This window comes from Protopterus annectens, chromosome 13.part0 (genome assembly GCF_019279795.1).
Source record: "Protopterus annectens isolate FY-2018-M chromosome 13.part0, PAN1.0, whole genome shotgun sequence".
NCBI lineage: Eukaryota > Metazoa > Chordata > Ceratodontiformes > Protopteridae > Protopterus > Protopterus annectens.
In genome coordinates this window covers 676,998,003-677,019,248 of record NC_056747.1, presented here as the reverse complement: position 1 = coordinate 677,019,248, position 21,246 = coordinate 676,998,003, and the positions used below count along the sequence as shown (strand labels likewise).

The 21,246-nt window shown below is 43.4% G+C and overlaps 1 protein-coding gene across 2 annotated transcripts in view; it reads right to left on the bottom strand.

Annotated features, from left to right (window-relative positions):
• Positions 1–21,246, bottom strand: part of WDR81 (WD repeat domain 81) — a 626,861-nt gene that overhangs the window by 592,601 nt on the left and 13,014 nt on the right. For both annotated transcript variants that reach the window (XM_044054364.1, XM_044054363.1), the window contains exon 2: positions 1,769–5,377. In XM_044054364.1, coding sequence (XP_043910299.1) covers positions 1,769–5,318 — 3,550 coding nt within the window. In that variant the 5' untranslated portion in view covers positions 5,319–5,377. The remainder of the gene's footprint in view (positions 1–1,768; positions 5,378–21,246) is intronic.

Here is a 21,246-nt window from a genome sequence, read left to right as displayed (position 1 = left end):
CTCACTCACTCCATCAGCAGTGATCAGCACAGCCACCCGCTCCCCTAAAAGCAAAAAGTGAGGGCTTAGCCAGCAGCAATTACTGCCCATCATCCACAAAGGGGGCTGCTTTTTTGTTCAATTTAGTCCTACTGCTTCCCCAAACATTCCCAGTGCCACCACTGAGTTCGGGTGTATAACAGACACTATATGTTGGAATGTTACAAGTGAGGTAAAGCCACAGACTCCCCTGAGACAAATGCCTCCACTGGCTCTCCAATCTCCACTAAGGAGCTCAAAGGGGAAGAAGGACAGCATGTTCATAGGCATATGCCCCCCTCCCCCCTGAGAAAAGTAAAATGGGTAAGCAGCTCTATTTCACCTCTTCCTTCAAAATGGAATGTCCAGTAATGGAACCTCTGACTGGTCCTGGGTCATGCCTGCAACACAGTCATGGCTGTAAGCCTTCCAGGCCAGACAGCTGAGTGGGCTCACTTTTTCTGCTTAAATTTCTCATGCATCTCTGAAGAGCAATACAGCCTGTATCGCTTTAAGGAGTACTTGCTAATTCTTTACTGGGGAAACAGAAAATGAAGTGCCAGACCCACCTTCCAAACAATGAAGCTTCTCGGACTTGCATTTAGTGGGGCTGCTGACATCCCCCCCAACATACACAAACACCCCAGTGATGTTGCAAGTAGGGCCTAAATCAGAGATACTTTTGTCAGAAAGGTGTTAGTGGTAGAAGACGTAATGGGGGAAGGGAGCCTAAGGACAGCGCAAGACTGAAAACGTAACATTTAAAGTTTCACACATGTTGACTCAATATACACGATAACACACACACAAAAGACTACAAGTAATAATGTAATTAAAAGGGACATTTGATAAAAAATAGCAAATTTTACCCTAGGTTTTTAAAACAGCAAGCAGGGGCCACTGACTGACTACACTCCGAACTTTGATGGGCATTGGTTTGCAGTACGAAAGTGTTAGGCCTGCAGCCTGGGAAAGTTAGGAGTGTTACATGGTCCTAACATGTATAGAACAAGTCTTGTGTGTTTCTGCAGCAACAGCCCTTCAATATTAGACACGTAGGTTTGATGAAGTGAAACTGAAACATACTGCAGTGTAAAAAAAAACAAAAACACCTTTGAGCAGCTAAGAGTACTAAATTACAATGATTTCTGGCACCAAAGAACACAAATTATGCAAGAAGCAGTTTAATTATGCAGTTAGCAATTCCACTTACTATAAGTAAATACTGTGACCAATACAATGCTTTCGAGTACAATGAATATTTTCCATGAGTTTATAAAGCAATATCCATATGGTTTTCATACATTGTTGGTTTATGTCTTTCGGCTTTTCCCGGTTAGGGGTCGCCACAGCGGAACTCCGGTCCACTTAACATTCTTAAATAATGCAAGTGTAATGTTGTATCTGTAACCAGACGAGTCTAAGTACCAAACCTCAAGAAAGCTACATATATCTCTTTTGAACAAGAAGGTTCACTATTACAAAGATGGATAATAATACAAAGCCCACAAAAAAACAGATTTGTAGGCAAATTTCTGCAAACATCACAGACAAACACAAATTCAAGACTTCTATACAAACCTGTACTGCCAATGTGAGCTTTGTTTACTTGTTGGCCTCTGGCCAAATAAAAGTTTAGTCCGGACACATTATCATGCACTAAATTTAAATGGATGATCAAGCAATTCCACAAGGCTAAAATTTTAACTCAGACATGGAGTAAAGTCTTAATCGAACATGCATGCCTTACCAAGTAATATTTTTTGTTCCTTATCCTCACAATCCTCATGCAGTTCATCCTCTTCTTCGTCTACAGTACCATCAGCATTTGCGGTCACTGTATCCATGGATGCATCTGTATTCACAGACAGTGTAAGATCGGTCCGAACAGTGGCAGTGTCGTCATCCTCATCAGTCTCCTCTCCTCCATGAGAAGAGTTTTCACTGTGCTTCATATCCTGGCTGCTGTCCACAGACTTCAGACTGGACCTCTCCTTCCCAGAGTCCCCATCTGTTAGTCTGTCCTCCCCTAGGGAGACCTCACTTGCACTGCTCCTGTCACTCAGCTTCCCAACACTCACAGACTCCTGATCCTGCTGCTGCACTGAACCACTGACATAAATTCCATTCTGGAAGTCTTCCCCATCAGTCATATACTCCTGTTCACTGAAACTAACCCCAGATGAATAGTCCAACAGCTCTAGGGTAGAAGAACTGTGCTTGACATCATTTTTAATGTCACTTCCAAACGATCCAGATACAGGACTTCCACCCACACTCTCCTCATCATCAGCACTCCCCACCAAGGCCTTGCCTTCCTCAGTCGTGCTCTCAAAGCCAATGATTACCTGAAGAATGTGGCCAAGGAGGTTTGTAAGAAAGGCCTGAAGGCCTAACCGCATAATCAACTGAGCAACAAAGCAATCTGTGTAGAGATAAAAACGTCCAGGAAGATAACCAGGATGCTCATACAGGCCTACAAGGGGCTTCAGAAGATACTTATTTGTGTTCTTAGGACCAAGAGCCTGTGCTATGGGTTCAAACAAATACCAGGCAGCATAGACAGCTGTAGATTCATCAGACATGAGAGAGAGGATAAAGGGCAATAAGATTTCTTGGCCTTCAGGAGTGATTTCATAAAGTATACTTTTTAACTGCTGCCACAGGAAGGCTACAACCTCTCTCCCCTGAGCATCACCTTCTGTTGTCTTCTGCTGGTAAGTGACAATAAATCTGTACAGTGACAAAAAGTATGGTGGAAATGGAATAATAGAACAGTATGGACTAAGCATCTGTTCTGGAGACGGAGGAGGCAGTCCTTCAAAAATATGCTCATATTCAAACAACTGAACACTGCTCAAAGGACAATATTTTTGAAGAAGACATTTCTGATCTTTGTGGAGCTGCAACAATACTTCCACAACATGCTGAAGAGGTAAAGGGATCTCTCGCATATGACCGCTACACAATTTACGCACAGTGAGATACCGATCCAACAAGGTGGCTTCTGGTTTCAGAGTCCTAAGCTTAGAAGCAAAGGAGATTTCCACAATCAGTACCCCAAAGGCTTGCATATCTCTTTGGAGCAACTCTGACAGCAGGAGGCGACTCTGTTGACATGGTTGTCTAATCTGTTGAACCTCAGCATGTATGTCTTTGACTAGAAAACTGTTCATTTTTTCAAGCTCCTCCAAAGCTTGCAAGGGGTTAAAGCCATCTGGCAGAAAAAGTTTTAAGTCATCAACATCTCCCTGTTCTTGAATGCCTATTTTTATTCTTCTGCTTGATCGAATTGTGGTAGATCGCGATTCTCCTGTGAATGCAGTAAAAGCAGACGCCTGAGAAGATAGAGCTGTAGGAGTTTGCTCTGCAGGCATTCCAGTTATAGATATTGAATCCAAGGCCTCAGTTGCTTGCTCTAAGTCATCTTCAACAAAACCGGCTTTGCTGCTCACACAGCCATCCTCAAAAACTGCAGTCTCTGTGACAAGTTCATTTAAGCTGTCAGTAAGCGGATTCAGATGAACTCCAGAGAATGTGTTTTTACAGCACTGTAGAGACTGAAAAGAGCTCTCTGCAGCCGAAGGTCCATCTGGAGCCCTACAGCTGTACCCTGCAAGACGCTGAGGATGTGGCTGGCTAAAGAGCTGCACCACTCCAAAACTCGTAAGATTTGTATGGTTATCCACTAAATGGAGGCATACATTTTTGTCTTTTACTGCTTCCTTTCCTGTCAGCTTATACCCAAATGTAAGATCTATCCAATGATGAAGGTCCTGGGAGACCTCCTTGCTCTCCAGAAGCATACAATGAGTACTAATGAAGTCTTCATAAGAACTGCACCATGGTGGGATGTCCAGATCTGGCATGTCAGGGTGAATAGATTTAAAAATATCTGTATCCATGTAGAATTCTGGAATGCACTCATCTGGTGTCCAGCTCTGCATCCTCTCCATAGTAGCTGGATATTCATTAGGTTCCCACTGGGATCTTACATGGCTACATAACACCGACTTGGGAGTCTTTCGTGCAGTGTACACATAATACGTTATATCAGATAAAACATCAGATATGTGATGTGGGACATGGAAGTGCTCTACACTTCCACCCCCTGCTGCAAAGGCCTGCTTTGTCATCTCATATGTGAAGTCCAGCTGCTTATCTCCCTTGTTAAGTCTAAACTTAGACTTCTTGAGATCCCTGAATTTTCCATTTTTGACAGTAAAGTCAACAACCCAAGGAAGCACTGGGTGATAGTTTGGGTCACCAGCTCTACGTCCCGCTAGCCTGTTAAGCTCCATGAGGTAGTGGAAGTTACTAATTCGGCCATACACCCAGTCCACTACTAGCATCTTTAACTCTGCCTGGCATTTTGCACACAGTCTTTCATCTGTTTTTATTTCTGCAACACCAGTGTCCCTCTGATCTCCCTGACAAAAAGACTCCTCAGTCTCCAGCCTTTCATAGTCAGTCAGATTTATTCTCAGCTGGCTGCACAGTTTTTCATCTACAATGATATTATGAAGGGTCAAGGTGCCACAAGAAAGACCGGCTTGATGACATGCTCTCATAGCTTGAAGGACTTGAAAAAGAATGAAAAGCACTTTGGCATAACTGTTTGCTAGTTTAGCTGGGCTGTATGTCACAATATCATGCAGAGAATACTGGGCATATGGCTGAACAACGTATATCATTTCATCAGTCTCTAGTAATGCATCTGCTCTAAGAATATTGGGGCAAGGTGGCTCACATGGAGTAGCAGTGATGCAATCTTTGGCAGGAGAAAGACCATGAGCTTCACTAACAAGCCATATGAAAGGGCATCCATAAACTTTCTGAAGAGCAGACTTAATTAACTTTAATGCCTGTACACTTTCTTTTTCAAAGGTTCCATGGTATGGCTGGACATACTTTTCATGTGCTTTGCCCCATAAGTTCCTGTAATTTTGAGTGCCCACTCTTTGCATAAACTTACAAAAAGATTCACAATCATTACTGATGTCACCATGCAAACCAGGCTTGCAAGTCAGTTTGTAAGAAAGTCTGTTTTTCCGCAGCCCACATATGCTAACTCTTGTCCAACCAGATGGCAGTTTTTGGACTGAACGTTGCAGAAACGTTCTTATTTCAGTCTTGCTCAAGCCATCAGGTTTGGGGCAATTTGTTAAGGTTTTCTTCTCTTTCAGAGTTGCAAGCCACTTTAATGAGACAAAGGCAACTAGTTCCCATCTGTCCCCAGCAAAAAGCTGTTCTTTGTCGATCCCCAAGTCTTTGTGAACACAAGAGATCAACCAATCCATGTCCTCCTGTCACTGTATCCACGGCAAAGGTCACCATTAGTATGCCTTCAGGGATATGCCTGCAAACAATGAAAAACATAAGCAATAATTCATAATAAATCCTGCTAAAACCATTTGACTTTTAAAAGTAACATCAGCCATTTCATTTTAATGACAAGAAGTTCAGTAAAATTCTGTCAAGAATGACATCTATTTTAACTCACACTTGATAACATTGTCTCAACCAGAACTGTAAAACAACTCAGATTCTGGCAAAAATGGTATTGACTTTAGATGGAAGTAAACGTTACAGATACTTGCTGTAACAGTGGATCTCTGGCTGCAAGTATGATCAAGACGGATGCCAGAAGTTACTATTCAGCACACAAAAAGTATTGCTGCTAATACCACCCCCATCCCCATAATGCAATGAACTTCTAAGAGTCGAGTTCTGCTCCAAGTGAAAGAATGAGAAATAATGCAGGACACATCCTTTCCTCTCCCTGCTTTATCAGGTCACAGATCTAGTATGTTGAATACCTGTAAGTTTTGCATCCGATTACTAAAAGCTTGGGCTCTGCAATAGCAGTCAGGAGAAAGTCCTTAGTTCAGCCCTGCTGGATAGCTATCCTATGGCAGCAGTGTTAAAGATAAAGGGCCAGATTCGTGAATGCCTAAGTGTACACTGTACATCAAGTACACACTATTCTGAGAGAACAGACAACACAAGCATAACTCCAACCTTCTTCCTCCTAAATTTAGTTTTCCTACTGATACTCTTGCAGCTTTAAATATCAAGGGGATACATAAAGGTTACCACAAAGTAAGTCTACACTTGGTGTAATCTTTCTCAGTGAAAAGACAGCACAAGCAAAGTGGCAGGGGTGTTCTTGAATACAGAATGTGTACACTTAAGTGTACACAATGTAGGTGTTCATGAATCTGGCCACATGTCAAGCTTACAGTGCTTAGCAAATGTACACAGGAATGACCAAGTTCCCACTGCACAGACGGCGTCTAAAGAGGTATCAAAAGAAGGTCACGGATGTAGAATGCGATCTGGGACAACCAAGCAGGAATGAATCATCTTTGATGAAGCAAAACAATGCAGTTGAAAGCACATTTAAAAGACCTTTTTAATAACCCCCACTCTTTATTTGCCCTGAGAAAAAGGACATACACTAACATTTTTTTTACGTTGTTAGTTCTGTCTCCAAATTTTAATTTCTCCAAATGGTTTGAGTTTCTAATACTACAACAGGTGTCTCTCAGTTGTTACATGGACATTGATGTGGCAGGGGAGACCAGGGTACAAGGTAGCTTCCCTCGCGCTTTTCAATAGGTAACATGGGATCTCTAATATCGTCATCTCAGGCAAATGGGGCAATGGTTTAACGTCTCATCCAAAGGCTGGCACAATCTAGGAGTGCAGCACCCCCCTTATACTGCAATGCACTGTCAGTATTGGAAAACAGTAAACTATCTGCTGTGGGACTATAGCCACAGCCTTCTGCACCAACGGCGGGTTAAATTAAAGATGTTTTAGGACAAATTTAATTCACACGAACTAAAACATTTTACAGGTAGGGATTAAAATTTACTTTTTCGTGGGGGAGAGGGTTACAACACTGCTTTAAAATGATGGCACTGAAATGCACAGATATTAATTTCACTAGTAATACACATAATGATCACTATTCTCACTCTGGTACCTACTCAGCACAGACTCCACGTGGGCCAGCAGAGTAATCCAGGCTGCAGAGAGCTGAATAAGCGACTTTTCTTGATACTAAGTATATTTTTTGTTGCTTTCCACATCTGAATACCTAGCGACTGTATTTCGCCTGCCTTTCTGTTACATTGAAGCTGTTTTTACTGCATTTAACTTAATATTGCACTTGGAATCCTTGTTTGTTACTATTTGACTGTATTTGTAGCAAATTCTTCTGTGTAAGCTGTAGTAGCTGATTCATAGCATTTATAAGTGTTTGCTGTACCTGTTTCTGCCTGTTTTGTGAAAAAAAAGAAAAAATATCTCTTGTTTTTCCTGCTTTACTAGTTTAGTCCAGTTTCAGAGTTGCTGATTCCTGGGCTTTGGTTGTAGTTCCTGTGTACTGTTTCCTTGCCTTATTTGTAGGAAAGGAAGTTACCTTGCTTACCAGTGGGAGTGGGAAGCATTGAACTGCCTTTTGTCCAGTTTTGTGAGGTTTCAGCCAGTAACTAGTAGTTTATTGGTCGTTTTGGGCCAGTTTCTAGCTTTTTCCAGCCCCTGGTATAAAACGCGGTAAACGCGCGTCTTTCAGCTTGTACCTACTCAGCACAGACTCCACGTGGGCCAGCAGAGTAATCCAGGCTGCAGAGAGCTGAATAAGCGACTTTTCTTGATACTAAGTATATTTTTGTTGCTTTCCACATCTGAATACCTAGCGACTGTATTTCGCCTGCCTTTCTGTTACATTGAAGCTGTTTTTACTGCATTTAACTTAATATTGCACTTGGAATCCTTGTTTGTTACTATTTGACTGTATTTGTAGCAAATTCTTCTGTGTAAGCTGTAGTAGCTGATTCATAGCATTTATAAGTGTTTGCTGTACCTGTTTCTGCCTGTTTTGTGAAAAAAAAAGAAAAAATATCTCTTGTTTTTCCTGCTTTACTAGTTTAGTCCAGTTTCAGAGTTGCTGATTCCTGGGCTTTGGTTGTAGTTCCTGTGTACTTTTTCCTTGCCTTATTTGGGGAAAGGAAGTTACCTTGCTTACCAGTGGGAGTGGGAAGCATTGAGCTGCCTTTTGTCCAGTTTTGTGAGGTTTCAGCCAGTAACTAGTAGTTTATTGGTCGTTTTGGGCCAGTTTCTAGCTTTTTCCAGCCCCCTGGTATAAAGCGCTAAGCGCGTTAGCGATTTAAGCGGGAGCGACCACTGTTGCACACTAGGGCAGTCCCGGTTAAGCAGGTTTAAACTATTCGGGCTACCTAAAGTCCACTCTTCAAATTTTCCCTTAAAACTACCTTCCTCGAACTATACTACTGATCAAATCAGCGTATCCTATAACTGAAAAGATCATCTCTACTTGACTCCAAGTAGACTATTCTCCATCTATTAAACCTAGCACTTGCTCCTACAGTACTTATTACCTTGATACGGCACTCTTGTCATAGATAGTACCCCAAAAAGGCAACCCCCCATTTCTCGGTCACCCACGTCCCCCGGAATCTTTTTTTAAAGTTTTTCGTCTATCCTTCTAGCATGTCGAGGGATCAGTTGCTAGTGTCCTCTCCTGCTCAGCTGGTGAACCTGGGAATATTGAGGCAATGTTTCAATTGCCTCATGTACACTGAACAACCCTCTCCTCCTCCCACAAAACACAAATACATGCGAGAGATGCAACTATACGGCCAAACTGGAGGCTGAGCTCTCTCAACATAGGACTGGCAAGACCAGTCAGGAGAAGAAGGTTACCACACACACTATAGACCCAGTCTCACATAGTACCATTACAACCTCAAATCATACACATAAACACACAAAGACATACTCGGAGGCTCTGATCAAAAATCTACCAAAACAGCAGAGGCCACCAAAGCAGACACCCAAACAACCACCACCTCAGAACACAACACCCGCAACACAAAGACCTCACAGTCAGAGTGTCAAACAGTCACAGCCCTTAAGGCCAAACACAATGCCAGACACACTAGTCACTGGTGACTCCATAGTCAGACACACTGACGTCCCGCTCACCAGACTGAGTAAGGAGAAGGTCACAGTAAGCTGCCTGTCGGGCGCTAGAATCCGCCACATAACGCAAGCACTCAGGTCTCTCAACAGCAGGTACAAATATGACTCAGTCATTGTCCACGCTGGTGTAAACAACCTGAGACATACCTCCTTGGACTACATGAAAAGAGACACTGAGGAGCTCTCTGATTATGTAGCCCAGGCAGGTATGACCCTGACCTTGAGCAGTATCCTACCTTCACCAAGAATGATGCCACAATACAGAGATAAGATGATCAGCTTTAACAATTGGCTTAAACACTGGTGTCATTCAAAGGGGATCCAGTATCTGTCTGCCTGGGATGACATGCTCGACAAGCCACGCTGCTTCGCAAGGGACGGCTTGCACCTGTCACCCTGGGATTCGGATATTGGCAAAGGCTCTTGCCACCCCATAGTGCCTTTTTAGGCAAGGCTCAAATTCTAAACCTACCACCCTAGAACACAAAAAGGAAAAAACTAAGGGTAATGCTGCTCAATGCCAGAAGTCTAAATCTCAAAATGCACGACTCGAGGCCCTTCTCAGTATGGAGAACATCGATGTCTGTGCTGTGACAGAAACCTGGTTCAAGGCTCCTGAGAGCACCCCAGCGCTATCAGGTTTTACCTCATATCATGCGTTCCGGCCCCAAAATCCGGAAAATACCAAGAAAGGAGGGGGGGTATCCATATTCATCAAGGACACCCACACTTCAAGACTGGTGGCAACGCACGATGCATCGGAGACCATCCAGGTGCAATTAACCATAGGCAAGACTGCTCTGCAAATTGTAGCATGTTACAGGCCACCCTCACAAACTCAGGAAACTCACATGGCCTTCCTGAAAACACTAGAGGGGATAAATGTATCACCAAACACCATCATACTAGGTGACTTCAATTACCCTAATATAGACTGGGAACACTACTCAAGCCCAAACACCCTAGCCCAAAAGTTCCTGGAATTCATAAACTCAAATGCCATGGAACAACTAGTCACCATCCCCACAAGAGGAGATAACATACTTGATCTCATCATCACGAACATGGGAGCACAATGTTCAGCACCGGAAGTATACCCCTCACTGGTGAGATCAGATCACAAACTAATCTCGCTGGAGGTCCTCATCCCACCCCACCTGAAATAAAAAGACCACAGTAAAGAACTTCTCAAAAGCCGACTTCACACTTCTAAAGACTAGTGTGGTCTCCTTTCAGGCCCCGAGCGCGGAAAACAATACTCAAGCCGCTGAATCACTTACAAATGCCTTCTACCAGCACCTGCAGGACTGCATGGATAAGGCAATCCCAAGCAAAACAAAGACTCTTTGTACCAAAGGCAAGCGTCCAGTCTGGTGGACCCCAGCCATAAACAAACTCTACAACAAAAGGAGGAAGCTACTACAAGATAGAGCAAAATCCTTAAAAGGTAAGACACCCTTGATCACTATAAGTAAAAACTAAGAGCTCTCATAAAATCATCCAAAGCAAATTTGAGAGAAAAATAGCTAAAGACTCAAAAGACAATCATAAGGCCTTCTTTAGCTATGTTAGAAACCTAGGAGGAAACTCCCAGATATGCTCAGAACTAGTTCAAAATGATGTGAAGATTACTGATCCTACAGACATTGCCAACATACTGGCTGACAGATTCAGTGCAAACTTCTCCCCTCCCCAAAGGAGAGATATCTATACCAAACGAGTGCAGCCCCCAAACATCTCCAGCGCCCAAGTGAGAACTGCTCTCTCCAAAGCAAAAAACACAGCATCCATGGGACCTGATGGTGTCCCCGGCTGTGTGCTCCACGAACTCAATGTGGAATTAAACCCACAGCTAGGACAGCTGTTTAATCAAAGTCTTACCTCTGGATCATGCCAGGAGTGGCGCACTGCAACTGTGGTCCCACTTCACAAAGGCGGTGCCTCCACAGACCCTGGAAATTACCGGCCCATTAGCTTGACAAGCCTTATCTGCAAAGCCATGGAGAGGATCATAATGGACCTCATAAATAAAGACATAGGGAATTTGCAGACTTTGGATCCAACCCAGTTTGGCTTTGTCAAAGGCAGATCATGCCTTTTAAACTTGGTTGACTTTTGAAACAGTCACCAAAGCCATCGATGAGGGAAAGGCAGTCCATACAGCCTACCTCGATCAGGCTAAGGCCTTCGATACAATACCCCACTCGGGTATCATTGAAAAACTCATCAGCTTAAATGTTAACCCATACATCACAAGATGGGTTGCAAACTGGCTGAGTGACAGAACCCACAGGGTCAGATTTGCTGGCGCCATGTCAGACTCAAAGCCTGTCACAAGTGGTGTCCCACAGGGCTCAGTCCTGGGCCCACTCTTGTTTGGCATCTACTTTTCCAGTACAAGCAAACACAGGAGGGTTATGGCTGACAAAGTTTGCAGATGACTGCAAACTGGGCCATAGTAGAAAACACATCTGACACAGATATCCTTCAGAAGGGTCTCACAGAAGCGGATAACTGGTGCCAGAGCCACGGCCTAAAGTTAAATGCCAAAAATGCATAGTCATACCCTTTGGGAAAAACAAGGTTACCCTAGCTACCAAATAGGTGGCAATCCACTGAGCACAGAAGAAGTTATCAGGGACCTGGGGACCCAGGTTGATAGTAGTCTGTCATTCGACACCCATGTAGCTAAAGTAGTTAGGAAGACCTTCTACATTGCCCACCTTATCATGAAGGGATTCTCATCTAGATCAAGGGAGGTCATAGTCTCCCTTTACTCATCACTCATCAGACCAATGATTGAGTACAATGCCCCATTCGAATGTATCTGACCCGACACTTGCAGCAGCTGGAGAGGCCACAAAAGTTCCTCACCAAAAGGATAAAGGGTCTCAAAAATCTGTCCTATGCTGCCCGACTGAAAGAACTCCAGCTCTATTCAGTCGCCACTTGCTCAGAGGTGACCTTTGCCTAACATACAAGGCCATGTCAAACCCAGATTTGATGAATATGCTTCACCTCAAAAATCTAGATCCATCAGAGCCACAAGGGCGGGAGACTTAAACCTCGACACGGCTATTAATAGGACGTGCTGGAGGGATAGATTCATCACCCAAAGACTCCCTATGCTGTGGAACAAAATCCCGGTACATGTGAGGCAGAGCACCTCGCTGGCCTTGTTCAAGAGAAATCTTGACCAATGGATGGGAGATCGCAGATATACCCCAGGGATTACCTCAGTGTCACTGCTCGACAGAGGCACAGCAAAATAATGGGTATAGTTCCCCATACTAAAGGGGTGGCGTAAGCCACAAAACGATGGGCTAGGCTTATAAATGCCCTCGGGCAGATAGCCTAGTATGAACCTATGAACCTATGAAAAGATTTACAGTTAACAAAACACAAAGGTCAGGGAACCATCAGAATGGTGGTGGTCATGTGGCCCCTACTCAGAGCCTTTTAACTACGTGCTTCTTTAGCTTATTTTCAGTAACATTTTAAAGTACTAAGCATTACAACTGAAAGGGAGTCTTGTTTTATATTTGTTAGATTTTGGTGCTAATTAATATACATAAGCAACTTATTCCCATAAACAAAAGGCAATAAAAAAATTATGAGTCTTATCAGGATGGCCCGACTGGGCACTCGGGGCCATTTTCAATGGCGACACAGGGAGAAAAACTCTAGTTGAGACTACAAAAATTATAAAGAATTTACAGATAAAAAAGAATCCGTTTCAAAACAGTAGAAATGGGTTTCAGAATCATCCAAGACTCACTAACCAAGCAGCTCACCCTACTATTCAGGCATGACCAAAGGGCAATTTCAGGTGTACTCTCCAGTCCAGCTGGTGAATCTGGGTATCCTGAGGCAATGTTACAACTGCCTCATGTACACAGACAACCCTCTCCTCCTATCACAAAACACTAACATATGCGAACGATGCAATTACATAGCCAAACTGGAGGCTAAGCTCTCTCCATCCAAGACTAGAACAAACAGTCAAGAGGAGAAGGTTAACACTTCCTCCAGCCACACATAGACCTACTAAACCAGCACTGGCAAAAAATACACAAATAAAACAAAATCATATTTGGAGGCTCTAAATAAAAACCTGCAAAAGCATCAGAGACCTCCAAAGCAGACACCCAAACAACCTGCACCTCCAGTCACAAATCAAACACATAAAAACACAAAATCAGTTTGCTGCACAATCACAGCCATTAAGGTGAAATAACATACCCAACACACTAGTAATAGGTGACTCTATAGTCAGGCACACTGACATCCCACTCACTAGGCTGGACAAGCAGAAGGTTACTGTTAGCCACCTGTTAGCAGCCAGAATCCACCACATAACACAAGCACTCAGGTCACTCCAGAACAAGTACAAATATGACTCTGTCATTGCTCATGTTGGTGTGAATGACCTGAGATGTACCTCCCTGGACTACATAAGAGAATCCACCACATAACACAAGCACTCAGGTCACTCCAGAACAAGTACAAATATGACTCTGTCATTGCTCATGTTGGTGTGAATGACCTGAGATGTACCTCCCTGGACTACATAAGAGACATGGAAGAGCTCTCTGATCATGTAGCCCAGGCTGGTATGACCCTGAGTAGCATCCTGCCCTCACCAAGAATGATACCTCAGTATAAAGAAAAAATGATCAATTTCAACAATTGGCTAAGCTTCTGGTGTCATTCAGAGGGGATCCAATGTCTGTCAGCCTGGGACGACATACTTGACAAGCTGCGTTGCTTCCCAAGAGACCACTTGCACCTGTCAGCCCTAGGCTTTCGAATACTGGCCAAGGCTCTTGCTGCCCCCATAGTGCCTTTTTTAGGTAAATCTCAAAAGTCAAACCCACCTCTGTAAACAGCACCATTAACAAACAGCTGAGGGTTATGCTACTCAACGCCAGGAGTTTAAATTTCAAAATGCACGCTATCGAAGCACTCCTCAGTCTGCAGAACGTCGGCATCTGTGCAGTAACTGAAACTTGGCTCAAGGCTCCAGCGAGCACCCCAGCACTACCGGGCTACAACTCATACCATACGTTTCGGCCACAGAACACTGACCGAAACACAAAAGGAGGGGGCGTATCCATATTCATCAACAATACCCAAGTGGCACAGCAGGATACCTCTGAGATCATCCATGTGCAACTAACATCGGGCAAATCTGCAATGCAAACTGTGGCCTGCTACAGATCACCCTCCATGACCCAGGACCACCACTCCACCTTTCTGGAGACACTAGAAAACATGAAGGTCCTACTGAACACCTCGATACTGGGTGATTTCAATTACCCTACCATTAACTGGGAAACCTACTCCAACACAGACTCCCAGGCCCAGCGCTTCCTGGAATTCATCAACTCAAATGCCCTGGATCAGCTGGTAAACTCCCCTACCAGGAGCAACATGGGTGACAGGTGTTCCACACTGGAGATCAACCCATCACTGGTTAGATCAGACCATAAACTAATCACTCTGGATGTCCACACCCCACCACCACCCCCAAATAAAGAAACCACAGTAAAAAAACTTTTCTAAAGCAAACTTCACCTTACTTAAGATAGAGGCTGTAAGTTTCACAGCCCCTACGCTAAAGGATAATGCTGCCCAAGATGCAGAAACCTTTACAAATGCACTCTATGAGCACCTACAAGGATGCATGGATCACGCCATCCCTAGCTAAACCAAGACTCACTCCTCTAAGAGAAGGAAACCAGTCTGGTGGACCCCTGACATAAACAGGCTATACAATAGAAGAGGAAACTAGTTCAGAAAAAAAGCAAATCCCAAGAAGGAAAGACAGCCCTCATCAGTATCAGTAAGAAACTAAGGTTCCTCATAAAATCATCCAAGGCTAACTTCGAAAAAAAAAATAGCCAAGGATTCAAAAGATAACCACAAAGCCTTCTTTAGCTATGTTACGAAACAAAGGGCAATTTGCATATATCCACTGAACTACTGCAAAATAGCACAAAATATACTGAACCTACTGATATTGCCAACATCCTGGCAGACAGATTCAGTGCAAACTTCACCCCCCCACTCCCAAAAGGGCCCACAACAATACCGGGAAAGTGTAGTGTCCCGGAAATCACAGACGCACAGGTGAAAACAGCCCTTTCAAAAGTCAAAAACACAGCGTCAATGGGGCCAGATGGTGTCCCAGGCTGCGTCTTGCACAAACTACAGAACAAACTAACCCCCCCCCACCTAAACAAGTTTTTCAACCACAGCCCCTCCACAGGCTATGTGCCCATAGAATGTCGCACAGCAACGGTTATTCCACTCCACAAAGGAGGGGCCACAACTGACCCTGGTAACTATTGCCCCATAAGCCTGACTAGTCTGGTCTGCAAGGCTATGGAGCGCATCATCATAACAAAGACATTGGGAACCTCCAAACACTTGACCCAACCCAGTTCAGCTTTAAGGGCAGATCATGCCTACTAAACCTGGTAGACTTCGAGACAGTCACCAAGGCCATAGACGAGGGAAAGGTGGTTCACACAGCCTACCTTGACCTCGCCAAGGCTTTTGACACCATTCCCCACTCTGGTATTACAGAAAACCTCACCAGCCTGAACATAAACCTCTATGTCACGAGATAGGTTGCCAACTGGCTTACAGACAAAACTCACACGGTAAAAATAGCAGGCTCCAGGTCCGACTCTAAACCAGTCACAAGTGGTGTCCTGCAAGGCTCTGTCCTGGGACCCCTCGGCATACACTTCTCAGAAGTACAGGCAAACACAGGAGGACTATGGCTAACCAGGTTTGGCAATGACTGCAAACTGGGAGTCATAATTGACTCTCCGGCTGACACGGCCATCCTCCAAAGGGGCCTTAGTGAAACAGACACCTGGTGTCAAAGTCATGGCCTCAAGCTAAATGCCAAAAAATGCCTAGTCATCCTGCTTTGGAAAACCAAAACATCCACGAATTACCACATAGGTGGCAGCCCCCTTAATACAGAAGAGATAATAAGAGATCTGGGGACCCAGGTATATAGTAATCTCTCCTTTGACAATCATATTGCCAAAGTAGTTAGGAAATCCTTCCATGTGGCCCATCTAATTACTAAAGGGTTCGCATCTAGAAGCAGTTATAGTGCCCCTCTACTCGTCACTCATCAGACCCATCATAGAGTACAATGCCCCTTTTCGGATGTACCTCATAAGACACTTCCAACAGCTGGAAAGACCAGAAAAGTACCTCACCAAGAGGATTACTGGCCTGAAATATGCCCTATGCAGCCCGACTGAAAAAACTCCGGCTGTACTCAGTGGCATATCACTTACTCAGAGGTGATCTTTGCCCGACTTACAGAGCCATGCCCAACTCAGAATTGATGGACATGCTCCACCTAAAGAAATCCAAGTCACTGAGAGCCACGTGCTCTAGTGAGCTAAACCTCGCCACAACAAGAAATAGAACATGCTGGATGGATAGATTCCTGTCACAAAGACTCCCCATGCTTTGGAACAAAATTCCAAACTACATTAGGCAGAGCCCCTCACTAATACTCCAAGAGAAATCTTGACGAGTGAATGGGTAACAGAAAATACACCCCTGGGATCACTTCATTGGCTCTGCTTGACAGAGAATCAGTTAATTAATCAATGGGGTGGTGAAAGCTGACACACTCTGGCTAGGCTTATAAATACCCCCGGGCAGATAGCCTAGTACCTACCTATGAACCTAATCCAATGGGTATTAATCAAGACAGAGGTTACCACAATTTGATCTCTACCAGAGTGTAATGCAATAATAAACCGTGTGTATTTACATATACAGCAATATACAAATTTAATTTACATAGGAGTGCTGAAAAGCAGTATACAGTTACAAATATAGCCTGGATTCATTGACATTTACAGGATAATGTAGGAGAGATGGTAAATTAGGGGTTGGTGATAGCCTGGAGATCTGAGGAAGACAGAAACAGAGACTTACTCGGGTGTGAACAAGAACAGAGCCAGGAGGAGTTTAGGCACTGTTTTAGGTTGTGCTTAAAGCTAGATGCACAGCTGTCCTGTTTTAGTGGGATATGCATGGAGTTCCACTGTCTGGCGACATAGAATGAGTACACTGAGTCTCCAGCTGTATTACAGGATTTAGAAGTTATTAGTAGGCTCCGATTGCTCCGGTTTCCTCCCACATCCCAAAGACATGCTGTATGTGGATTGGACACCCTAAACTGGCCCTAGGCATGAGTGTGTGCCTTCTGTGGAAGGTTGGGCGCCGGGCTGGCAACTCAACACCGTAAAACTCCACTGTCAATCATGAGCGGACAGGTGATCTGCTGTGGCAACCCCTAACTGGGAAAAAGCCGAAAGAAGAAGAAGTAGGCTCCGATTACCTCAGTAAAGGCAATATGGCTGGGAGTAGCACTTGAGAATGTTTTGTACAGAAGGACGTGTGTTGTATGTGCATTGTTTTGTCGGCAATATAAAGCAGAGTGCCTGTAAGGTGCAGTAGTTCTAGCCTGTTGAGCTTCTTCGGTGTTAAGCAGTGATGTGTACGGTAGGATGCATTAGCTGCAAACTTAGTTATTTGTTAAAGGATGCCTTTAATTTAACTTAAGATTGGCCTGAATGTTGGCTAATACTGGCGATGAGCAGAGAAGGTAAGATGATCTCATGTATTTTCTTGAGTCTGTAAGGTAGGGTTGGTTTCAGTACAGAAAGTATTTTCTTGATGGCGATATGCAGGTTAAATTTTAGGTTACTGTCTATTAGGTTCGGACTCCTAGAAGTTTGGTATTTGTTACAGAATCTATGGTGGTAGTGTTTGAAGTGAAATTAAAAGGGTGCACATGTTGTTAGAGAGAGCTCTGGGTGTGAAAAGCATTAACTTAGGTTTTTCTTTACATTTAGGATTAAATGATGAACCTGTAGCAACGATTCTATGGAAGGTGAAGGAGTCTCGAGTCATTTGCTGAAGTAGTGGAAGGGTTGAGGCCAAGCCCAGAATTGACCCTTGTGGGACACCAACAAAAAGGGGAGTTAGGTAGAATAGCTCAAGATTCCATTTTACATATGGCCTGTTGTCTGTTGGAGAGACAGCTACAGAACAAAGTAAAAGCTGAATGAGACCGTGACGGGGAAGACAGCTCATCAATTAGGAGCTGGTTGGATACGGTGTCAAGTGCTTTTGAAAGATCCAGAAACAAGGTGGATATTACTTTACCACTGTTTTTTGTTGGTACTCATGGTTTCTGAGAAACTAAGCAGAGCTGTTGTTGTATTGTTTTGTGGTCAAAAGCCATGCTGTGTGGGGAAGAGTAGTTTGTCGTTTATGAGATGGGTTAGGAGCTGTGAGTGCAAGCATCTTTCTATGTCTTGGGACAGAGGGGAGAGAATTGCAATGAGGGAATATCTGGAAAGGTCTGTGACCGATTGGTACAATGTGATTTTTTTTCCAGATGGTCGGTACATAGTTTTCTATGATAGAGCTATTTATCAGTACTGAGATGAGGTATGCCAGGGCATTAGCAGCTAACTTAAGGTGCACGGGTGGAAGTTTGTCAGCAGCGATTGCAGTAGTTTTAATTTTGAAGGTAATTTTTGATAGCTCTGGTACATATTTGTTGGAAAGAAAAAAAAGTGTGTTGCTGGTGGGGTCAGAGAGAGATGGGAGGGTAGATTAGATTCTGGTAGAGAGGGGACAGACCAAGTATGTATTGAACTGGGTGGCTACGGTGTCAGTGTTAACAGTAGGAGATGGGGTGGTCACTTGACCAGGATACAGCAGGGATTTTATGGCTGTCCAGAATTGCTTGGAATTGTGGTGATGTTTGCCTTGGAGTGAGTGAGTGAAAGAATGCAAGTGTGTCTAGTTTGACCGGTTTACATCGACTTCCAATTTGTCTAAACATTTGCTGTGTTTTATCTTTATACCATGTCTTCCATGGCTCTACTTAGTGTGAGAGCCATCTGATTTCTTTGTTGAGCCGTGGAGCAGAGTTACTTTTGGTTCTTTTTGTTATTATGGGAGTTAACTCAATTAGTACGTTAAGGAATGTCAATGAAATTGTTAACAGCTTAAATTTTTAGTGGTGTTTTTTTTTTTTAATATATACATTTATATATATGTATATATAATTTATATATATATATATATATATATATATATAAATATATAAAAGAAGAGTATTCCAGTTGTATTGGGAGGAGGGGTTTAGAACGGTATCTTTGTTGTAAAACAAGAGTCTGCATACTTGTTTTAATACTGTATGCTTGGGGTCTGATTAGCTTGTCTTGTAATAAATGTGGGGAGATGGTCACTATTGCCTGGGAGACTGCCAAAGGTGTTTTTAATTGATGGTGAGGTGGTATGGATCCAATCTAGTTGTGACTGCCTGTTGCTGTGTTTGTCAATTCTGGTGGGTGAGGTAATTACTAACCTATTCAGTTTCACTCAAGTAGAAAGGGTAAGGGAGTCCGTGTTTACAAGTAAGTCGTCAATATTCACATCCCCAAGTACAACAATTTACATTAGTGGAAAACACTGAGACTTTGAGAATGGGAATGTTGTTGCCTGGGGAACACACATAGCAGCAATGCAAGTAATTTTGTGTGTGTTCAGGTGTAAGAGAGAACTAGATGTTTCTGTGTGGGGATAGTTGGGGTGGTTGAGTGGGTATCTGGTGATGTTTAGTGTGTTTTTAAATAGTATTGCAAACCCACTAGCTGTTTTGTGTGCTCATCATTTCTTATTATATTGTATCCTGTGGGAAGGATTTCTTTATCTTTAGTATTTGGTTTTAGCAGTTTCAGTGATTAGAATGTCTGGGTTGAGTGTTGCAGTGCATGCATGGAGATCTGGAATTTTGTTGTAGATAAATCTGAGGTTCATGTGCATTAATAGTAGGTTATGGTTAGGATTAGTGGGTTGTGTATTGATAATGGTAGAAGCTGATGGGTTAGATGGGGTTTGGTTAGCTTGAAGAGTTGGTCCGGGACTTGGGTGGATGTCTCTACAGAGTGGGAGAGTAGAAGTGTGATAAGAGAAGTTGTACCATATTTTATATTTACCTCTTAGACCTGACATAAATATAATGGTCTGGTAGTTATCTTTAACATAGCTTTAAACTAAAGAGGGCCTGTGTTCCTAATGGGTAGAAGCTATGTGCCATTTTGCAGTTCATGGGTATTTGTTGACTAGAAGCACAGGGTTTGAGGAAAACAGAGTGACAGCAGAGGGGGGGGGTGGTAGGATGTGGCAATGGTGAGTATGATAAGTATAACAGAGTAGACAGGAGTAGCATATTATGTATAGGTTAGGGGAAGACAGAGTCAGCTGGATGGAAGTTGTATTCTATTTTTGTTGTAGTAGATTTGGAGAAGTGAGTTGGGTGTTTCTATGATAGGAGTATGCAAATTGAGGAGTTAGGCCAGTTGGATGTCTCAGTGAATTTGGTTGGTTGTTTTGTTGTATGGGTGGAGGATGGTGGGGGTGGTTGGGAAGGGGGTAGGACAAAGGTGCAGAGTGAGCCCGAGTGTTGCGAGGACAAACATAGTGGGCTGAGAGAAAGTGGTACAGCTGCCATGGGTGAAAAAATATATATCTGTAAGTCTGAAGTTATAGAGGAATGGGCAATAAAATTGTATTGAAGTATTAAGGTAAAAAAAATAGACTGAACTATGTTACAAGTATGCAAATTGCAAAGGTGTGTACATTAGGCAGCAGAATGAGGTAGGTATGAAAATGTTTGAAAAAATGGGAAAAGAACTTTTACTTAGCTACTTTTAAAGCTAACCACATTATGTGTTCCAATTAGAAGTTGTTTGTTCATTAGTTTGTGAGAACTCCAGGGCATGAAAAAAGGGAAGACGCAAACCAACAAAGAACGGCCTATACAGGTAAAGAGGGAGAGTCACAAAAGCAGTAACTGTAAAGAGCAATTAAAGTGCAGGCTGCCAGTAACAGTAGGGTATAGCTCATTAATTAGAAAAGGGAGGGGAAAGATTAAGGTGCAGTGCAGGCTATTTTTGATTCTAGTTAAACAGCCAAAAAGCAGACCACTAAGTACCGGCCAAGCAGAGAAGAGACATTAAACTTGGTAACATTTTCAACATGGCACGACTGGGATAACAGAACCTACAAGTAAATTCTCCTTACACTGAATAGGCCTGGCTAGTGCAAGGGTGAACGGTTGGGGGGGCAGTTCTCCAAACTAACGCACAC